Raw genomic sequence first — 22,062 nt, forward strand, 5'->3', positions numbered from 1 at the left:
AAAATAAGTACTTTTACAGTTCATTCACATTTAGTGTCGGACAATATAGTTTTTCTTTTTTTTTTTTTAAATACGACAGTCATTTTTTTTTTTTTTTTTTTTTACATACAAAATATATTATTATCAATTTATTCAAATTCGGGAATATCGTCAAATGAATAGCCTGGAACTTTGCGATACGCCAAAATTGCTACTCTAACATGATAAGCACCTGGTATAAACATTAAGGCCCCTAAGATTATTAAAGGCCACATTCGATCGGAATACTGTAAAAAAAACAGCATTTTTTTATTAACAAGAAAGTCATTAAAATTACATTTTTATTTTTTAAATGTAAAAAAAGTACCTTAGTATCTATATGACCACTGACAATTAAACTGCCCATGACTAGCATAACTGTTCCTCCGATAAAAAGCAAAGCTGCTAAAATTATCGCCTTCCAAGGTATTTTAACTGGAGGTTGAACAAACTGAAAAAAATAAAAATTTCTCAATAAATTATAATAATTAATAAATGTAATAATTTATTACAAAATAATTCCTTTCAGAGAAATAATTTTTGTTTTTCTCTCTCTCTAGAATATATTCTTACGCCCTTTATTTTCTAATATTAAAAACTGATATAAATCTTATCTCTCTTTTCTTTATTATACTTACTTGAGAATCCACGAAACCATTATCGGTTTCGGTTAACTGCGTGTAATCCACGTTGTTGAATTGTTTTTCACGGGTTCCTTTTCTTTTGGACATACTAAACTTGTACAGAAAGTCTGAAAACAATAAAACAATTTTTTTTTTGTTACATATTATTAAAAATGATAAGACACGATAATTATTGATAAATATTATAATCTAAAAGTGTTGGGAAATATTTTTAAATAGCCAGATAATGCATTTTGCGTAAATTTATAATATAATTTTAACCTAGAAAAAATAGCCGATATTCTATAGTTTCTGTAACTTTAAACATATATTTTTTATTGTAAAATCGATAAAATTCTAAAATTAATTTGAAGAATAATGAATAATATTTTAAATTTCTACTCTTACCACGTGACATATAACTTGGTGCAATTCATCTCAAAATAATAAAAAACAATATTATTTTCCTTCTTTTTTTTAAAAACAATAACCTCAATTTATATTTCTTAGTTTGTTTATATCTTTACAATATTTGTAAATGGTGTTAATACACTTAAATTATTTTCGAACTTTATAAAATAGTTTTGACTTTATAAAATTTAATAATTCACTCTTAAAAAATGATAAATTAGTATATCAGATACTACAATGAAAATACTATAATGAAATATTTTTTTTTTTATGAATTAAATAGTATAGTTGTCAAAATCATTTGATTAATGGGTTTCATAAACATCCGAAAGATGTAGACACTATCGCATTGACTGGTGGCGCCACTTGGGAATAATGTGAATACTAGACACAGGTTCATTCTTTTCTTTGTTTGTTTGTATTTTCTTTATATTCAAAGCTGATAAATAAACCGGTATTTTCAAATAATAATAAGTAGGGAAAGAATTCCAAAAGAAGAATAACTAATAAAGGGATTGGTACGTTTAATAATCACGATAATATTGCTTCAATTCTCACCTATGTTAAGTATTCTTCTCCACATGTCAATACTTGTTTTTAATAATTTTCAATTAATTTTGATTATTTTCACTCGCATTATTTCATCATAAGTGTTTTCTAACTCATTGTTATTTTTACTAAAAAAAAAAAGAAAAAAGATAAATTCTTTCATATCATAACGGACAATGAAGTTTGCAATGCATGCGAATAGGTTAGGTTTGCAAAATAAAAAAGTTTCAAAGAAATAATTCGTACTTGCCGCATATAGTCATTTTTTTTTTAATTTTTGTCAATAAATTATATATTTTTCCATAAAGTATATTCAAATGTTAATGACGTTTTGCGACAAATCTTATAATTTCGTATAAACTTTTTTGCGATTTTCTTTTTCAGTATTTAACATTACTTTTTCTCTCAACACTTATAACAAACGTATGCAATACACTTTGGTTGTATAGTTGTTTTATTGATTGTTGGATGCTGCTGCAACCCTGCAATCTGTTTTAATTGTTAACACCCACGTCGACTCCGTTTACTTTGTAACACATGCGGGAAACTTGAATTATTGTTGGTTAATATGTCAAGGAATTTTTTTAACAAAATGATTGAATTTCAAAATAATAGTAAATTTTTTTTTTTGCAAATTGTCAATTAAGGTAAATTATTTAATAATATTTAATTGACTATTTCATTTTGATTGTTTATCATTTATTACTTAAATATTCAATTTAATTTTTTTTTTTTTATATATTTAATAAAAAAAATAGAATCCTTTTTACGAGAGGTTATGTTTGTTTTTAATATTAAATTAATCTTTTTAATTTCTTATTTCCCATGTGTTACAATAAAATTTCAAAATAAATATAATTTTATTTCAATGTTACATTACATTTTTTTTTTTTGAAATTTATGAATTGCTCGCGTGTTTGATATTTTTCCCCCACCTAAAACATTAACCATTTTTTAAATATTATTTGATAATTTGTTTAACGAATTATCATTTTTATTTCATAACTTCATGACATTTATTATTTATATTAATATAAAATCAACGCGTTTTTTTCAGGTAAATTTAATTACTTTTTCAGTAACGAATTTTCGAACATTGTGTATGTAAATATAATAATCGCATTATATTTTATATTAATATAAAATAATATTTGTGGCATTATATAATTATCATATAAAATAAAATTTACACCCAGAGAAATTTTTTTATTCTAATAAAATATAATTTATTTGAATTATAAATACTTTGTCTCGGAGCTAAAAAAAAATTGTTTTAAATAAAATTGAATTAAAATTTATTTGCAACAAATTTATTTAGTCTCAGAGGTAAATATATTTTTTTTCTCTGGGTGTAAAAAAATCATTTTTAAAAAATTAACATTAACGAATCATTTTTTTTTTTTGAAATCATTATTAACGATATTTAAATTATTCTGCGTGAATAATTAATAATGAAAATTGCAAAATGATTGGAAAAAATTATCCTGAATCAGTGCGAATCAAGTTTTGATTTTTTTTTTTAGCAAAATTTTATGAGGTAAAGTATAAAAAATTAATTAAAAATTTCTTGATAATTTTGTCTTATAAAATTCAGTTTTGTAAAATTTGATTCTGATTTTAGAACAATGAAATAATTTTTTCAATTTTCATTATTATATTTTTTTTGCAGATAAAATCATCATTAAAAAAAAAATCATTTTGGGCCTATTACTAAAAATTAGTTTTTTTATTATATTAATTAGTGTTGTGCAAGTGATTAGTTTTTTTTCCATCATGGAATTAAAAAATTTTAAAAAAAAAAAGAAAAAAAAAGACAAATGACGCTTTTTTTGTAGGTTTGAGGAATTTACTGGAAAATTGTAGAGAGAAAAAAAAAGAGAGAGAAAGAGAGCGAGAGAGAGAGAGATGTGTTGTTTTTCTGAGAGTCCAATGGAGAAAACTACGCGGCGGTGGTACGCAATGCTTCTGCGCTCTGGAACCCCTTTGGTAAATTCGGTGGGTAGACGAAGGAGGCTCTCGGGGGCAGCAGTGCGGGTTCTGGGGGCGGCGAGGGCGGGTGCCTCCGTTGAAAAGAGCCCTTGGCGACAGCCGGCTCTCGATTACGCCACGGTAAGGCCTCGCAAGACCAACCAACGAGAGACCGTTTTTAAATAATTGACAATTTAGAAAAAAAACAACAACAACAACAAACAAAAAAACAAAAACACAACAAAAAAAAAAACAACCCCCCATCGACTCCACTCACAAAATCAACACGAATCTTAGACGAGAGGCTTCGTAGATCGTCTTCGGGTCTGTCCAGGTAAATCAATAATACAAACTCTTGAAAATTAAACCGTACTACACTCTTCCAACTCTTCCGGATGAAATTTTACCGGTGTGTGTGTATCAAATATTCGCGGGAATTTCGAAAAAAAAAATGAAAAAGGATAAAAGAACGTTTTACGTCCATTTTCTTTTAATTCTTAGTATATTGAGAAAATTTTTTCCATTTTTTTTTAAATTTCAAAAAAATCAAGTGCTTTTCAAAGAAGAGAGGACTTTTTTTCAATTGTAATGTGAAAACGCCTTTTTCATCTCACCCCCCTCCCCCTCTCACCCCTTAAAATTAATGTGTAAATATTTCAATTTTTGTGAGGAATTTTTGAATTTAAGTAAATTTGGAATTTCTCGATGAATTTTGGAATTTTATATTTTATAAAAATTGTGATTTTCTGATGGATTTTGAAAATTGTTGGACTCTAAGGATTGTTTAACGTCTAATTAGAGTGAAATTACGATCTAAAAAGGAATTGGCACATATATATATTTGTGTGTATTTAGTGGTTTACTGTTTTGGAATTTTTGATGAGCCAAAAATTTTGAACGAAATTTTTTTTTACCACTTCTTTAAGTACAAATTTTATTTAAAAAAATATTGTTTTAAATATCTAAATAGAAGTTATTAATTTAATAATTATTTAATTTACTGTTTTATTTTAAATTGCCATATAAATTTTTTAATAATTTATAGATTGCAAAAAAATATTTCGTTCATTTGAACGTTCAGAATTTTTGGTTTCATTTTTTTTTTTTTTTTTTTTTTAATCTTTGCTATTTTTTTTCTTTTCTGGAAATTTAAATTTGTGGATTAAAAAATATTTCAAGAAAAATTTATGTAATTACAAAAATCTGCATTAGAAAATATGCAAAAAAATAAAAGGGGAAAATTCTTCTTTGATTTTCAAAATACAGTGGAAATTATTAAGGTGGTTCAACTAATGACAGTCTCTGCAAAAAGTTTATCAAATTGAAAAGATTCGAAAAAATATTAATTTACTATTCATCAAATTCAGTCTGTTCAAAATATATAAATTTAATTAAAATTTTTGCTTTTACTTTAATCATTTATCAAGATTAATTTGATTAATTAATTTTTAAAAAAATTTTTACCAAATAATTTTCAATATTTTTGAACTTCGAATATTGAGAATTTTAAACTTTCAAATTTGCATTATTCATATTTATTATTTATTTACATAATATTATTTTGTTTCAATAAAAATTAAATTGTTCAAGGTCAGATAGAATATAAATTACTCTATTTTTATGTTTATTATAAACAAATAATAAAATGACGACAATAAAAAAGAAAACTGAAAAAAAAACTTTAAAATAAAATTCGTGCAATAAAAGAGAAATTATTTATTCGTAAGAAAATAAATGAAATTAAAATTATCGTTTATTAAAAACTATTTATTTGATAGTAATCCAGTATAATCATTTATTTGAATTGAATAAATTTTCTCATAATTAATTATCATAATAAATTAATAGTAAAATATTAATTATTATCAAAAAAATTGATGTTAATTAATAATTTAACTAATTAAATTAATTTTTCATATTAAATAAATCAATGGTCAGTGTAAATAGAATATGATTTTAAAACTTATTTGATATAATCGAATGTTTAACAATATATAAATATGTATTCTATATTTGCAAATTTAAATTCGTTATGAAAATAACAAATATTGGTTATACCACGAGTAAACAAAAAAAAGAAAATTGCAAACAATTTTAATTTATTTTAAAATAATCTAAATTATTGATATTTTGTGTACCAACTGGAAATTTTTATTTTCTCTCTTTTTCATTATACTGCAGACATTTATGTATATATATTCACTGACGCATTTCATTTGAAAAAACATTTTTTTCCCTTAGGTTTTTTTTTATTTTGTTCTTGTTAGTTTAGATTGTCGGGGTTGAAATTTAAGACTGTGATTTTCCCTCATTTTAGGATCTTTGTCACTTGTTTACCCTCTATAGTTAATTTACCGAGTATTCTCGCTTTCTTGGAAACATTTTTTTTTTCATTTATAATGCAAAAAAAAAGAGTCAATTTTATCTTGTAACAAATTATTTTTATTATTTTAATTACATATTTTTTTGAATTTTATTTTTTGTTTTTACAATGAAATAAATTTTTATTAAATAATTTTGTTAATATATAAGATAAGAATTATTACGGAGTTAATTACATGTAAAATGCTGGCAATTCACGTGATAAATATATAATACACAAACGTGACTTGTTGAATCTTTAGAAATCATTGCAATTTCACTTTTATATGAAAATTTATTTTAATTTATTCTTTCTTTAAAATCAATTACATTTTTCTTTAATAAATAACATTAATGATTATAGTTTATAATTCTTACTATATTATTAAAAATAAATTTTATCACTTTTGAAAATGTGGAAAGAAACAGGTTAAAAATTTTGTTATCAGCAAAAATTGTATAACACTTTTAAAAAATATAAATTCTAATTGTTATTTGCGTTCTACTTTGAAAATTTGTTTTAGTTGTAAAAGTAATTTTTTTTTTTTTAGACAAAAGAAAAAATATCTGAAAAATTAATAATTCGCTATCACGATTATCATAACAAGTTTTTTGAAAATTAAAATTATCTCTATTATACTATTCAATCAAATTTTTTAGTGATTTGAATAATTTCAACGTTGGATTATGCTAATTTTAAGCATCATTTTTCGATGTATAGAAATGTTGAAAGATCCCATTAATTCAATCACATTTTGATTTAGAAATAATTAATTTTCACCTTCCTTCAGTCTATATAGAGAAACACATTAGAAAAAAAAAGAAGTTATTTCTGAAAGTATTTTATGAACTTTTATCTCGAATTTTATCCTCTGTATAATTTTATCAGTATAATATTATATAAGAAATGAAATTTATTACAATAAATAGCAGTAATTTCTTTTTTTTTTTTATTTTTTTTTTATTATAGAATGCAAATTTTGTTTATTCTCGAATTTATTTTCATATTTTATAAAAATGGAGGGGGATTTTCTTTTTCTTCATATATTTGGTTCATCGTTCTTTTTTGCGTTAGTATACTTTTTGAAATTCTACAAGACTGGCGTGTTTCTCTCTCTCTTTTCAAAATATTTTATTTAATTTAAAAAAAGTATTTTTATTTATTTAATTTAAAAGTTTAAAAAAAAAACTCAAATTGCAAAAGGTCTAATGTAAGGTCAGAATATAAATACATAATTTTTATGTTTATTAAATAAAATAGGTATGCAAAAAAATTAAACTATCAATTTTAAATTTTAATTTAATTTTAATTTACAAAATTAAATAAACCCTTGTAAAAATAAAATTTGGTTTTTCTTTAAAAAAATTACATGTAAAATTAATTGATTTTAATAATTTTTATAATAATTATTTATTAATTTATTATTATTTAATGAATAATTGGTATTTAATAATAAATTAATTAACAATTATTATTATTATTGTATTTTTTTAATAATTTTTTATTTTTTGGTATTTTATTTTATTAATTTATTATAATTAGTGATTAAATTTTTGTTTCATTAACATTGTCTTAAAATTCAATTTATAATATTATAAAGAAAATCTTTAACAAGAATATGCAATCTTTTGTTTTTATTCTCGATAACATTAGAAACCTTAGACAGTCTGTCATCTACAGATTACGTATAGGCCAAAGTGACCCATATTCTATATAGTAATGAAACAAAATCTGAAAAAACTAACCGCATAAATAAGAGGGTTCGTTTAACCCTTTTAAAAAATAGAAAAGCGATTTTTTATTTTTCCAAATATTTTCACAAATTTAATTTAGAGTATTATTTAATTTTTTTAATTTAAAAAAATATTTATTTATTTATTTATTTTCAAAATAGACGGACTTACAAAAAAAATATTACAAAAAACAAAAAATTATAAAATATAAATTTAAAAAAGGAAATTTTTTTCTTTTAATTTGAAATTCTTAAAAAAAAATTTCATTTGCAAAACAATGGAAAAATTTTATTATTATGTGTCAATTTTAAATATTTTTTTTAACTTTAACTGAATCCTTTAATTGTATACCTAATGAAAGAGAGAGAGAGAGAAAGACAACTTTTGCATATCCTAAGTTACTTTAACAACTAATTTTGAATTCATTGGTACTGTCTATGTAAATTATCTCCATGAAGTGATTAGATGTGTACGAAACTTAATTGTTTTTTAATTACAATTTTCAAAAAAAAAAAAAATAAATAAAATTTAAAAATTGTGTAACAAAAAAAGTTTTCAATTATTTATTTTTATAACTAATTTAAAATATTAATTTATCATTTGAAATGCCGTCGATATAACATTGTGGAAAATCAATCAAAAAAAAAAATTTTATAATTGAATTTTTCAATTAATTAAAAATTAAATATTACCCTATCACTGAATATTTAACTGAGAGGGGAAAAAAATACACATTTTCCATAATGTCTCCTTTCAGAATTTTAATTAAATTTTCAGTTAAAAAAATGAAACATTTTTTTTAATACTACTACATTTTTTAAATACAGTTTTGCTTGGAAAAAAATTAATTACTACTGAAGAAAAAAGAAAAATTAATAGTCATTAATTTTTACTAAATAATTTATAAATTAATTAATTTTTAATTTTTCAGAGAAAAATAATTTTTCCAAATGGAAAAAAAAACTACTTTTCTGAATTGAATTTATTATATTTGAATTTTGAGTATTTTGGATTTTTCAAAGGGTTTTTAAGAAACTAGAATAATGGAACATTAATTAATTTTATATTATAAATAATATTGTATTAATTTCAAGAATCAGAATTTTATAAATAATATTATATTAAATTTTTTAATTATGTATATTAATTAATTTTCTAAAATTAATTTTACACATCTAAATTTTATTAAAATGTAAAATTTACTCGTTAATTTAAAAATTAACGGGTTTAAAGAAATTTTTTTCTAAATTGCAAATTGAGTTTTATAAAAATAGAAAATTATTTTTAAAAAATTATGAAAGTGTATTTATATGAAAAAAAAAAGTAGGATTTTTTTTTTTAATTCAAATATGTTGAAAGTGGAGCAATGAAAGGTAGGGCTAGTTTATTATTCGTTGCAGTGGTAAACAGTAGTAGCATTCAACCCTCCTTGATGGCGCATAAGGGTGTCAGACAGACTTTTGTAGGGAGAACGTTCCGGCTGTTCTCCGAAGCCCTTTTCATTTCTCTTTCCGTTTTTTTCCCTCTTTTTTTTTTTTTTTTTTTTCTTTTTTTTTGAGCTAAACAATTCATCATAAAAATTGGACACGTGTTTTGGGATCGATAATATTAAGATGAAATTATCTTGTCGTTCCATTCTTCTTTATTGTACTTGAGGAAATTTTCATTGAATCTTTTAGCAATGCAATCGACCTTAGGAAATAATCAATAAAAAGCCTTTGAATTTTTTTCTTTAAATCATTCATAACTTTCTTTTAATAAAAGAAATTATTTGTTTTTTAAAATAATTTTTTCGATCTGTAATTTAATTTTTTTTTGTTATTGAAAAAAAGGGTTTTTTTTTCATTCTTATGAGTTTTTACTTTCTTTCATAAATAAACGACCTTGAAAATACCTGTTCAATTTATAACTTTCTTTGTCACTTTGGTTTTTCAGTGTAACTTTTTTTTTTTTTGAAGCGTCTCAATATTCGCCTCTCCTCGTGAACTGATCATAAAAATCTGCATCGCTGGGTCTGTACCTGGGGCGGTACTTGGTTTTCTTTTTGCTCTCACGCCATTTATCTTTTTTAATTCTTACCTGTTCTAATACATATTGTGCCTAATTGCACTTTACAGACCTCAGTGCATTTCTCGTTCTCGTCCTGAGCACAAGCACCACGTTTCTATATTTTGTGCGAGAGAAGAAAAATTCCTTTTTTTTTTTTATTTTTCCGTACACAAAATGAAAAAAGTTTGAACAAATTGTTTTTTTTCCCCTTTTTTTTATATAAATATTTCAGTTTTTGGAAAAAAAAAATTATTATATTTATTTATTTTTTTTTACTTAATTTGAAGTTAAATTTACTCGATTATAGTTACAGAATGGAGTGTCCCGAAGCGGTCGAACGAGGTCGAAATTTTCGTCTATTGACTGCAGAAGAATTACCACAACTTTTGGATTTTCTCAAGCAATATTTACCGGAATCATTGAAGGTAATTGGAAAAAAAAATCATTTTTCTTTTTCTGTTTTGATTGACAATTTTTTAAATTTTGAATAGAAAATGCAAATTTGTGCCCTATTATAATAGCAAAAAAAAAAAATATTAAAGAAAGTGGAATATTTGCCTCAAAGGATATATTGAATTCGATAATGTATTCCTTTTTTTTTTCCTATTTTCAATAGCCAGCAAGTTTAATGAACTAATTTCGATTCAAAGCTCACTTTGTTGACTTTTTTTTCTACAAAGTTTAAAAATAAAAGAAAAATCATTAAAATAATGATTCAATATTAAAAAAAATATTTTGGCATTTAAAAAAAAAAACATCAAATGAATTGAAAAGGAAAATTAAAAAAGCAGACAAAATTTTGATAAAAAATTCTCGATTCCAAAAGGAATGTGTATAAGAAAGAAAAAAAAAGAATGGAGAAAAATTCCTTTAACAAAGAAAATTTTCTCATTATATACCCAGGCGTCATTTGCGATAGGATTAAAGCTTTGTTCTTTTTTAATACTCGTTGAAAATCGATAAAAATGAAGACTAAAAAGAGAGGAACATGAACAGTATTATTCCTCTTCTGAGGAAAATTGAGGTTTTTTTTTTGGATTAAATATATAAAAGGGAATATTTTTTTTTTGCTTTTAAGCAAAGTTTGGTACTTACATATTTTCATTTTTTTTTTGATAAATCGTCTTAGCGAAAGTCCTTGAAATTAAAATGGAATTCACGTAAAAACCAATGTCTGTAGAAGTCAATGTCAAGGTCGTTCGTTCGTTTGCTCCTGAATAACTACTCGTTTGGTATCACTGCATTGCGACCTCGTAAGCTCGAAGACCTCTAATCCGTTTGACTTTATTCCACCTGCAAAATAAAATAATAGACCTTGTCATGATGCGGAATTTTGTTTTTGCTTTTCAAAAAATTTGGTTCTCTCTTCAAAGTATAAATTTTTCAAATAAAAAGCATTTATAGAATTTTTTTTAATTCTAAATTCATTGATAAATTGAATTCTTTTTTTAAAATATTTTTTCAAATATTGTCGACAAATAAAATTTGTAAATTTTTTTTTGTTCTAGACAAAATTTTTATTCGAAAAATAAAGAGACAATACTGAAAAAAAAATTTATTTGATTCAAATACTCGATTACTTGACTATTATCAAATAAATATATTTATTTCAAATAAATTATTATTTGAGATGGGGTATTTGTTTAAAATAAAGAAACTATTGATTCAAATAAAATTTATTTGGTTCAAGTAAATATTTATTTGATAATAGTCAAGTAATCGAGTATTTGAATCAAATAGATTTTTTTTCAGTATTTATTTTAAATAAATAATATTTGGTAGGAAAAATATTTTTGGTAAAAAAAATGATAATTTAAAACCAAAAGAAGATTATAATATATATAAATCGGCTTAAAAAGGAGATTCAAATAGGAAAAATCTTGATACAAAAATCAGTATTGTAATATCGACATGGAAAGGCTGTTTTGGAATAGACAAGCATATTGAATTAAACTAGAGCCTCTATATCAATCAATCAACAGGTACAACTCGTTAATGGAACGTCTACTTAGTCTTTCATTTATATATTTGAAATATATATATATATATTACACCGTAACTTGCGAAAAATTTACATTTTTTTTTTACAATAAAAAAAATTATTTTGAGAAATAAATTTTTATGTAAATTATTCTCGGTATCATTTTTTAATTTAATAAAAAATTAAATTTTCTAAACTTCAATAAAAAAAATTCAATTAAAAAAATTAATATTTTATTTTTTTAATGCATAACGAAATTATTTTTATTGCATTACCAGCCACTGAAACAAAAACCATTTTTAAAAAGAAAAATTATTTCTTATTTTTAATTTTTTTCTTTTCTCGAAAAAAATAATAAAAAATTATTAAAATAGTAAAAAATTGGTTAAAATAAAATAAATCAAATTGGTTTGTTTTTTCTTTCCCAAAAAAAATAATAAAAAATTATTAAAATAGAATAAAATTGGTTAAAATAAAATAAATCAAATTGGTTTTGTTTTTTTTTCTCAAAAAAAATAATAAAAAATTATTAAAATAGAATAAAATTGGTTAAAATAAAATAAATCAAATTGGTTTGTTTTTTTTCTCAAAAAAAATAATAAAAAATTATTAAAATAGAATAAAATTGGTTAAAATAAAATAAATCAAATTGGTTTGTTTTCTTTTCTCGAAAAAAATAATAAAAAATTATTAAAATAGAATAAAATTGGTTAAAATAAAATAAATCAAATTGGTTTGTTTTTTTTTCTCAAAAAAAAATAATAAAAAATTATTAAAATAGAATAAAATTGGTTAAAATAAAATAAATCAAATTGGTTTGAAATATTAAAAGAAAAAATATCAATTTTAAAATATAGAAAAAATTTGTTTCCTATAAAAAAAATTATATTGCAAAAAGAAATTTTTTTTTCATTGATCCAATGAAATGAAGAGATTTCTCAAGTTTTTTTTTTCTCTCTCTTTTTTCTCTTATCGATAAAATCAAAGTTATAATTAAGAATATTATTATGAAAATTGTTGGTCCTTTTTTGTTTTAATACACATGCATATATGGTTCCATCGATTTCGTTGAAAAGGAACGAAAAACCTTCGCGTGAGTCAGGACTCGACCTTGACCCTCAATCGCCTTTTCGAATGGTTGTTGGAATGCATACATGTCTAGATGCAGACGCGGGTTTATTTTCAGGATTAAATTACCGTATATACACTGATCTACATTAATAATTAATTTTTCTCTAAAACAAATTTCGTGTTTCCTCTTTGTCACATTTTGTATGAGAGATTTTTTTTTCATTATTCTCTTTGTTAAAAAAAAAAAATACAAATTTTTTCTTCTCTTTTTTGATTTAATCAATCCCCCTCTGTATATAATTTTTTTCACTAGGGTAAATATTGTAACTAATTATAAAAGTAAATTTAAGTGTTGCTGTTGAGTTTACTTTAATCAGATGTAATTTTATTTGCGTGACAAAGTATGTTAAATTGCCTCGAGGGAAAATTTAAGAAATTTTGCTTCAAAAAATGTAAATTTCATTTTCTTAATTTGAAAATAATTATTTTAACGTCCTGATTTTTTTCCCTCTTCTTTTTTTTTTATTAATAAATATCTTTTGTTATTAATTTTATTGTTATAATTTAGAAATTCAAAATTCTCAATTATATAAACCTCTATTATTAAAGGAAACAATTAAATATGATCCTTTTGATAAAGTTTCAGTTATATAATTAATACCTTCCTTTTGTTGTCTGCAAAACAATAAACCCTTTCATAATTAAATTCTCGGATTATTTATAAATTTATTATAATTTAACTTATGTTGAAAAATTAATTAATTTAATATACACAAAAAAATTTATAATTTTAATATTAATTTTTTTTTCAGTTTCATCAAACCCTTTTGACTTATATGAAACATCGAGTATGGGAATTTCATTTTTACGTAGCCAATGATTGGCCAGAAGTTCCGGTTTGTTTGCATTTTCCAGGGATGACTCTTGCCGTAAGTATTTATAAATAATTTAATAAAAAATATTAAAAAACAAAATTATATTTTATTTTAAAAAATCGGTTAGAAATCTATTTTTCTTTATTGAATTTTTTTTTTTAAATTCTAATGTCTTTTAAAAATAGACCAAAAATAAATGATGTTTAAAGAAACACCTATTGAAAAAAAACCTACTTCTTTCAAATTTTGTAATCGATCAAGAATAAAGGTGAAATGTGAGTCACGAACCTGACACCGGAGGTTTAATAATATTCACCCTCGGATAATTTTTGTTTTTTTCTTTGATAACAAAAATTTTTTTTTTTTTTTTAAATTTAACCGCGACTTGAAATTAAAAATTATAGAGAAATATAAATTGAAAAAAGTTTTACTAGTTGAAAACTAGATATATATCATAAAGAGTTATAAAGAAAATTGGAAAAATGAACCCCGCAGGTTGATATTGTCATTTGGCTAATCGCCAACGATTCTTGTTTCTGTTTCCTCGTCTTCGTCCTCGACCTCACCCCCCCCCTCTCTCTCTCTCTTCAAGAACGCATTTATCAGCACTATACAATTCTAATGATATATATATATATATATGTAACACTAAAATCCTGACAATGTCACTGCTCTGTCGTTTATCAAACGCTACATATATCATCACACTAATTAGTAGGCTTAATTCGAAAAATTTTCCATATTAATCAATTTCAATTTTATCGAAAAATTTAGAAATCGAAAAATTTTTTATAACTCGATTACTTTTTTTCGAAATTAAAAAAAATATTTTCCCCGCACTTAATAATTAATAATTATTGAATGTATTTAAAAAAAAGATTAAAAAAAAATTTGTCATTTAAAATTAAATATTTTGAGCCAAAAGTTTTGAACGGAACAAAATTTTTTTTTTACAACTTAACAAGGAATTTTATTACAAAATATTGTTGTAAATATCTAAAAAGAAGGTTTTTAATTTAATAATTAATAATTAATAATTAATAATTGTTTAATTTACTGTTTTTTTTATTTCACATTGACATTATAATTTTTAATAATTTATAGATATTGAAAAAAATATTTTCTTCATTTCAGAATTTCTGACTTATATAATATTTTAAGAAAGTTTGTTTATAAACGTATTATAAACTTTACAATTGTAACTTTTATAACAAATGTTGTTTTATTTTATCGAATAATTAAATTAATTCATAATTCAATTAATTATTAAAATTATTATTAATAATTAAATCAATTTATGTTATTATCAATAATACAAAATTTAATGATTTCATGAATAATAAATTTTTTTTTTACTAATTTTATTCATCATTAAATAAATTAATGTTTAATAAACAAAATTTATTTCTATTATTAGTATTATTTTTATTTTTAATTAAAAATTTATTATCATTGAGTAATGGAAGAAAGTTTCTATAATTTTAATTTTTATTTTCAGCCACACGGTTTGCTTTACGAAAGCGTAGGTGTCTTTTGTCCTATTGATCAACTGGAATTATTAAGGATCATGCAGGACGAGGATATTTTAATCGATTGGTCAAGACCATTGTATATTAATTTTGTTCATTCGCAAATTTCCGATGAACTAATTCGACTTTATAATGGCACTGGAATAGTCGAGCGGGTTCTTGGCGATGTCTGGTCTTGTAAGAATATTGAAAATATTGAAAACATTGATAATATTGAAGATGAATCCGTGCCTGCAGAATCACAGGTAAAAATTAATTTTTTTTTAAATTAAAGAAACAAAAAGAAAAATTAGCTTTGTATTTGTAAATTAAAAATTCTCTAGCTAAAGCAAATAAATTTTTTTTTCTCTTTGCTGTAAACTAAAAATTAATTTTTCTCCACAATTTCAGGTTCTTCCCTTAAAACCGGAGCATGCGGAATGCATTCACGATTTGTATCCTGCCAATGACATGGAATGTCAAGAGGTGTTTTTACGACTAATTAGGATTTTGCCAGGAGCCGGTGTTTTCGTTAATGGAAAATTGGCCGCCTGGATGGTGCAGTCATATTATGGAGCCATGTTTTCCATGCAAACAAAACCAGAACACCGAAGAAAAGGCTATGGATTGCGACTAGCAAAGTAATAAATTTTTTTCCTTTCTTTTCAAATTTTTATTCTGAAATAAATAATTTAAAAAAAATCATTTCCCCCCCATCATCAGATACCTGACGAAAACAGTCGCTGACCGTGGCTACAGTCCATTCGTTGTGATACGTCCAGAAAATGATGCGAGTCAAAGTCTCTATAGAAAATTAGGATTCAACAAATTTTATCAAATGGTACGAATGACATTTGTACCGGATACGTGGCGAGAAATTGAAAATGGAGCAAATTCGATATTAAAGGGGAATTTAGAAAATGCAGTTAGACAATTAAGTATTGAACAAAGGATAATAGACGCGTTTCAAAATGATGAGAATGAAATGGATGACGATCAAAAAACCACGAATCACGAGAAACAGGAATTGGACAGTTTAGGTAATGGAGATGATTATAATAATCACATTAAAGAGCATGTGTAAAAAAAAAAAAAAAAGAAAACAAAAGTTTTGAACGAATAATATGAACAATATAAATAAAGAATCTCAGGAGTGTTTTTAAAAGTGCGAGAAGTAATAATGAACATAGAATCAGACTGAAAAAAAAACCAATTGAAAATGTCGATGAAACGGTGATAAAACCCAACTACCAAAATAATCACGCATTCTGCTTCTCTGCACCAAAAACTCTAAAAAAAAAAACAAAAAACAAAAAAAAACAAGTAGAATTGTAAACTTGATGCGAAAATGACAAAAATTATTATTAAAAAAAAAAAATTAATGTAGGACAAGTCTATTTACCGGAAATCTAGTTTCTAAAATTCCCCTGAATAGGGATGCAAAAGTACAAAAAAAGAATTTTTCAAAAATTTCTTTATTATTACTTTCAAAATGCACAAGTTACTAGGACTTTTTTTTTTGAACAAAAAAAAAACTTGTACATTTTCAAATGTAATTTTATTATTTTATTTTTTTTTAAATTGAAACTTTTTATTTAAAAGCAAAATATGGCAACAAAAAACAAAAAAATGATAGCATTGTCCTATGTTAATATGAATATTTATGCAGTAATATATTTATAGGGAAATATATTTATGCATATGGGAAAATATTTTGAAATTTCCATGTTATAATGAAACGCGAAAAGTTTACGTGGGGCTTCTTTTTTCCTAAACAGAAATTTTAACTAAAAAATTTACAACAAAAATTTCTGTGAGTTTTCCATATCACGCAATGTCTCCAAGACACTTTTTTCAATCAATCAATCAATAATAATAATAATAATAATAATACTAATAATAATAATTAATGAAGGGGGAGAAAAAATCCACTTTTCAATGAATTTTATTCTATATAATAATATGCTGACTTCCTTTGGCATTTAATTAGTTTTGTTTTTTTTTGCCATCGGCAGTCTTTGACGAAATTTTTATTATTTATTTAAAAACTTATTTTTTTATCTTATTTATTTATTTATTTTTTATAAAATAATTTTTTCTTGACTATTATCGAAGGAAAAATGATATTAATTCATTTGATAAAAATTGTATTAAAAATACGATAGGAAAATTTAATTTTTTTTTTTTTTTAACTTTTGAAGTTTGTTAATTGCTTTATGAAAAATAAATTTTCCTTCGTCATGAAAAGAAATTGAATGTTATCTTGTTTTATATTAACTGTTAATCAGTGACTGTCGGTGGTGATATAATAATATGAAAAAAAAAAAAAATGAAATTTGAAAGACCAGTGAACTCTTAGAATTTTACTATATACATAACATTCCATAAAATAGATTAATTTTTATCTGTTAATTTACAAAGCTAAATGAACGATCTTACAGTATTTATTAATAATACAGACTGATCTTTACATCTTTCTCGTTGTATTTTTTATCTAGTTAGTATTTAGGGCTTGTGTTACAAGGAAAAAAAAATTAAATTAATTTCTATTAAGCCTATTGTAAAAATAAAATTTACATTAGTTACAGCATTACTTTAAAAAAAAAATAATACTGGAAAACTGAATAGTTTTATTGACTATATATTATAAATATATATATATATATATATATAAATATTATGGCTGATGAAAAATAATAATTTTTGAATTGCGAATGAGTCGGCAAAAATGTATGTGTATCAGAATGAATCAACGTTTATGTACTTTAGAGAGTCAACGTTGAAACGATCTGTGATTTATGATTTATGATGAAAAAGTTGTTAAAGCCTCGCGTGAACTGTAAATGTTTTAAATATTTAAAAGCATTACTTACATTTGTTGTTAATATCAATATTACAATGAAGAAACAAATTTATTTAATTTCAAATAAAAATTTAGTCGTTTAATAGTGTTTCATCAAAATTTAAATTTTTTTTGAAATATTTTTATTGGGAAATTAAAAAAAAAAATTAGTAAAAAAAAATAAAGGAACATTTTTAACAATTTAATTAAAAATAAAGTATTATTTGATATATACAACAAGTAGAGTAATGCATTTAAGCACCAGTACTTAAGTAGTAAAGACTACCAAAGCGGTAATTACTAACTTATTAAAATACAAAATCGCGCAAAAAAAAAGAAAATTATAAGGCGCCTCAGCTCGATCAATAAGTAAATAATAATAATTATAATAATAATAATAATAGAAATTTAACTATTCTAGACAAATATACCTATAATTTTTTCTACATTTCATAGCAATTGTAAAGAACGATGAAGATAATGTAATTGTGTAGATGCTAGTGGGAGAAATCGAAAAAAAAAAGAAATTTTTTCGATCGAGCTGATATGACCGATAATTCCTAAAGGCCCCCAAATCCTATTTTATTTTCAATATTTTTGAATGCTATGGGGGCTGGCTGTGATAATACTTCACTAATCAATACGTGATGTGAACGATTAGAAACTAAACACCAAAATAAATTAATTTTTAATTAAAGCACATTTTTTATTAAAAAAAAATAAATTTACTCTTTTTTACAAGAATAGTGATTAGAATTTTTTTTATATATATGCAATTTTATAGAACCAGTAGTATTTAAAATTTTACACATAGATAACATTTTTTAAATAATTACAATTCTCTTTAAATCTGAATTATCGAAAAAAAATTTCTAATTTTCAATCCCTTATTTTATTTATTAATTTTTTAATTTCCCCTTAGTAAAAAAAAGAATTATTAAAAAAAAATTTAATTAGTGAAAATTCTTTTTTACTAATTCAGATTTAGAGAATAAATATAATATTAAAAAGAAAGTATACCATAATAATAATACATTTTGTATATGTTTCTGATAAAATATTGTTTCACATCACGTATCGATATACTTATGCCCTTGTTACATACCAGTCTAGCCTATAAAAAAAAAACAAAAAAAAAAAAAAAATTGATAAATCCCTACAGTGCTAAGTACCTAATAATACCTTATAGAGGTTTTGGGAATGCAAATAAACGACGCCACCCACATTTACAAAAATAAAAATGATAGAAAAAAAATGCGTTTATGTTGCACGGGTCCACTTTGCAATCATACAAAAAAAAAAAAAACTACAAATCTGTAAATTAAACAGAAAAAGAGAAATTTTCGATATAAGTTGATCGCTAGTCTAACTCTTGATGTGAAACAATTTTTTAAACCTGCCGAAGATACAAATTAGACTCTCTCAAATTTGAATCAGTTAAAAAATAAAATTCAATAAGAAATTACAATTTAATTCATTTAAAAATTAATTTGAAAAAAAGTGAATTAAAATCTAATTAATTATTTTAAATGAAGAAATAAAATATTAATTTATAATTAACTATCGATTAATAATAAATATATTTTATTATTATTTAATCAATTTTCCTATTAATTTTAATTAAACAAAAAAATTAATATTTTGTTTTAAGAAATAAAATTTAAAAATTAAATTGAAACAATTTTTTTTCTAAATTATAATTTTTACTGATTCATATTTATAGAGAGATAAGTCCACCAAGATCTCCGCCTGTTTTAGGTCAATTAATATCTCACGTCATCCATATATTTGTCAAAAATCGATCAATCGTGAAAAAAAAAAAAATGTATGCGAATTGTTTGTAAGGAATGTTCAAGAATTTTTTACATGATTTTTTGTTTTCTTTACTATATATTTAAATATAGTGAAAGCATGAAAGTGAGACAGTAATTTTTCAGGAGATATAAAAAATAGATAAGTCGTGAAAAAAAAAATAATGTTAGAGAACAAATAAAAAAAATTAATTGCATTTTTATAAAGATTCTCATATACTGGAATTTTACAAAAAAAAAAAATGAAAGAAAAAATGAAATTAGCTTTTATTTATAAAAATAAAGTTTTTTTAAAAGTGTCTTTAAAAAGAAATCTTTTTTTCTAAACAAAAAAATTACTTTTACAATAAAGAAAGTGTTACTTTTAGACAAGAAAAAAAATAATTAATATTTTCTTTTGTTAAAGTAGTCTTTTTTTCAAAATCAATTTTAATTTTGATTGACGCACAAAAACTAAAAAAAAAAAAAAAAAAGAGAAAGACAAAAAACACTTTACGAAATGAAATCATAATTAAATTAGTTTGGAAGGTTTGACTGCGTTTGAAATATGAAATAAAAAGACTTGTAAGAAAATCTTCCATCGTACAGTTGCATTAATTAAAAAAAAAAACAAAAAACAAAATAAGAGAAGAGAATGATCAATTGAAATGAGAACGACAACGAAGAAACCTCAACATTGTAATTCCACAAGCTTTTAGCTTAATCTTATATAGAATCACGACTATTTTTCTCAGTCGGGCCTAAAACCGTTCTTATACTATTAAAAAAAAAAAAAAAAAATTGTGTACTGACTAATTCTTTTCTCAAATTTTCTTGAGCACATGCTGTTAAATGCAACAAAATTTCTCTGACAGAATATTTAAATATTTGAGAAGAAAAAAACGATATTAAAAAAAAAAAAAAAATGGGAATGGAGTCGACGAACTTGTGCCACGAAATTGATCTTATATTTAAGATTTAAGGTGTATTTGTTATTTAAATTGTACGAAATAAGTTAGCAAAAAAAAAAAAGTAATTTCCATGACAAAATGAGTATTTTAACAATTAATACTGAAATAATTAGACGTATTTTTATTCAACGAATACACTTTAAAGAAAAAAAAAAAAAAAAAAAGAAAAGTGATATAATGTCATCGGAAGAATTTGGGGATTAATGCGACTTTATAAAAACTGGATGCAAACAAATGGGTAATAAATTGGAGAAATATATATATTATTTTTCGTTTCATTGATTTATAGACACAATCCAAAAAAAAATGTGAGTAAATTTAATTCAGCAAATTAACAAATTTATTAATTAAATTAATTTTAAATAATTAAATTAATTTTTACTAATTAATTAATTTTAACTAATTAATTTATTTTCATGTAAAAAAATAAGGTTTAATTTTTTATAAAAATTTTAAATTCCTTTTTTTACTGCGTAATACAAACAAGATAAATACTTTAATTAATTTAGCCAAAAATTTTAATTATAATTATCATTTAAAATTAATTTTAATAAAGATCAATCAATTCTTTGCTTATAAAAAAAAAACAATTGCAATCTTTATTAAAATTTAATTTTAATTAAAAGTAAATTTATTATCTAAAATGAAAATTAATATTAAATTTTTATAATAATTAATTAACAATTATTAATTATAATTATATCATATAATTATATTATTATTAATATTATTTTTATTACATTATTATTATATATAATTATAATTATATTATAATCCATTATTATTAAAAAATTTGATTCAAATACTCGATTACTTGACTATTATTAAATAAATATTTATTTGTATCAAATAATTATTGACACAATTAAATAATAAATATAAATATTTATTTGATAATAGTCAAGTAATATCGAGTATTTGAATCAAATAAATTTTTTTTCACTGTATAAATCAGATAAACATAAAATTAGTTCGAATTTTTAGTTTTTAATATTTATCGATTTTTTTTAAATCGGTATTAAATAATATTCGAATTAATTTATAATATTTTTTTTTTAAATCAAAATTACAAAATAGAAAATTTAATTCGTAGCGAATTAAAACAGAATTGATTCGAAGGAATTATAATTAAAAAGATAAAATTAATTAATTATTAATAATTAAAACTAATAAAAATAAAAATTATTAGGTGATAATTTAAAAAAATTAATATTTAAAAATTTAATTTTTCAAAAATAAATTCCATTAAATTTACTCACTTTTGGAGTCGATTTCAAACTCCAAAAAAAAAAATTCCCACTTTTAATTCCA

General features: G+C 22.4%; 3 protein-coding genes across 7 annotated transcripts in view; 2 read left to right on the forward strand and 1 right to left on the reverse strand.

The window, feature by feature from the left end:
• Positions 1–22,062, forward strand: part of LOC127283097 (AT-rich interactive domain-containing protein 5B-like) — a 230,308-nt gene that overhangs the window by 115,063 nt on the left and 93,183 nt on the right. The window lies entirely within an intron of this gene.
• Positions 113–11,006, reverse strand: LOC127283107 (transmembrane protein 230). 3 transcript variants are annotated; one of them, XM_051307792.1, is made up of 5 exons: positions 1,848–1,985; positions 1,611–1,729; positions 657–769; positions 347–469; positions 113–266 (listed from the first exon to the last, which is right to left on the reverse strand). In XM_051307792.1, the coding sequence occupies exons 2-5, from the start codon at positions 1,633–1,635 to the stop codon at positions 129–131; spliced, it is 399 nt and encodes a 132-aa protein (XP_051163749.1). In that variant the 5' UTR covers positions 1,636–1,729; positions 1,848–1,985; the 3' UTR covers positions 113–128. The 3 variants fall into 3 exon arrangements, with proteins under 3 accessions (XP_051163749.1, XP_051163751.1, XP_051163750.1); XM_051307794.1 differs by lacking the exons at positions 1,611–1,729; positions 1,848–1,985 and adding an exon at positions 10,809–11,006; XM_051307793.1 differs by lacking the exons at positions 1,611–1,729; positions 1,848–1,985 and adding an exon at positions 1,050–1,301.
• Positions 1,414–20,423, forward strand: LOC127283104 (uncharacterized). Of its 3 annotated transcripts, none has more exons than XM_051307788.1 (7): positions 1,414–1,570; positions 3,437–3,710; positions 10,021–10,138; positions 13,578–13,694; positions 15,139–15,414; positions 15,560–15,789; positions 15,872–20,423. In XM_051307788.1, the coding sequence occupies exons 3-7, from the start codon at positions 10,028–10,030 to the stop codon at positions 16,230–16,232; spliced, it is 1,095 nt and encodes a 364-aa protein (XP_051163745.1). In that variant the 5' UTR covers positions 1,414–1,570; positions 3,437–3,710; positions 10,021–10,027; the 3' UTR covers positions 16,233–20,423. The 3 variants fall into 3 exon arrangements, with proteins under 3 accessions (XP_051163745.1, XP_051163743.1, XP_051163744.1); XM_051307786.1 differs by having other exon boundaries at positions 1,415–1,570; positions 3,437–3,903; XM_051307787.1 differs by lacking the exon at positions 1,414–1,570 and adding an exon at positions 2,142–2,248 and having other exon boundaries at positions 3,437–3,903.

Source organism: Leptopilina boulardi, unplaced genomic scaffold (genome assembly GCF_019393585.1).
Source record: "Leptopilina boulardi isolate dan_hultmark-lab unplaced genomic scaffold, ZJU_Lbou_2.1 LbouV2_305, whole genome shotgun sequence".
In the NCBI taxonomy this organism is placed as follows: Eukaryota; Metazoa; Arthropoda; class Insecta; order Hymenoptera; family Figitidae; genus Leptopilina; species Leptopilina boulardi.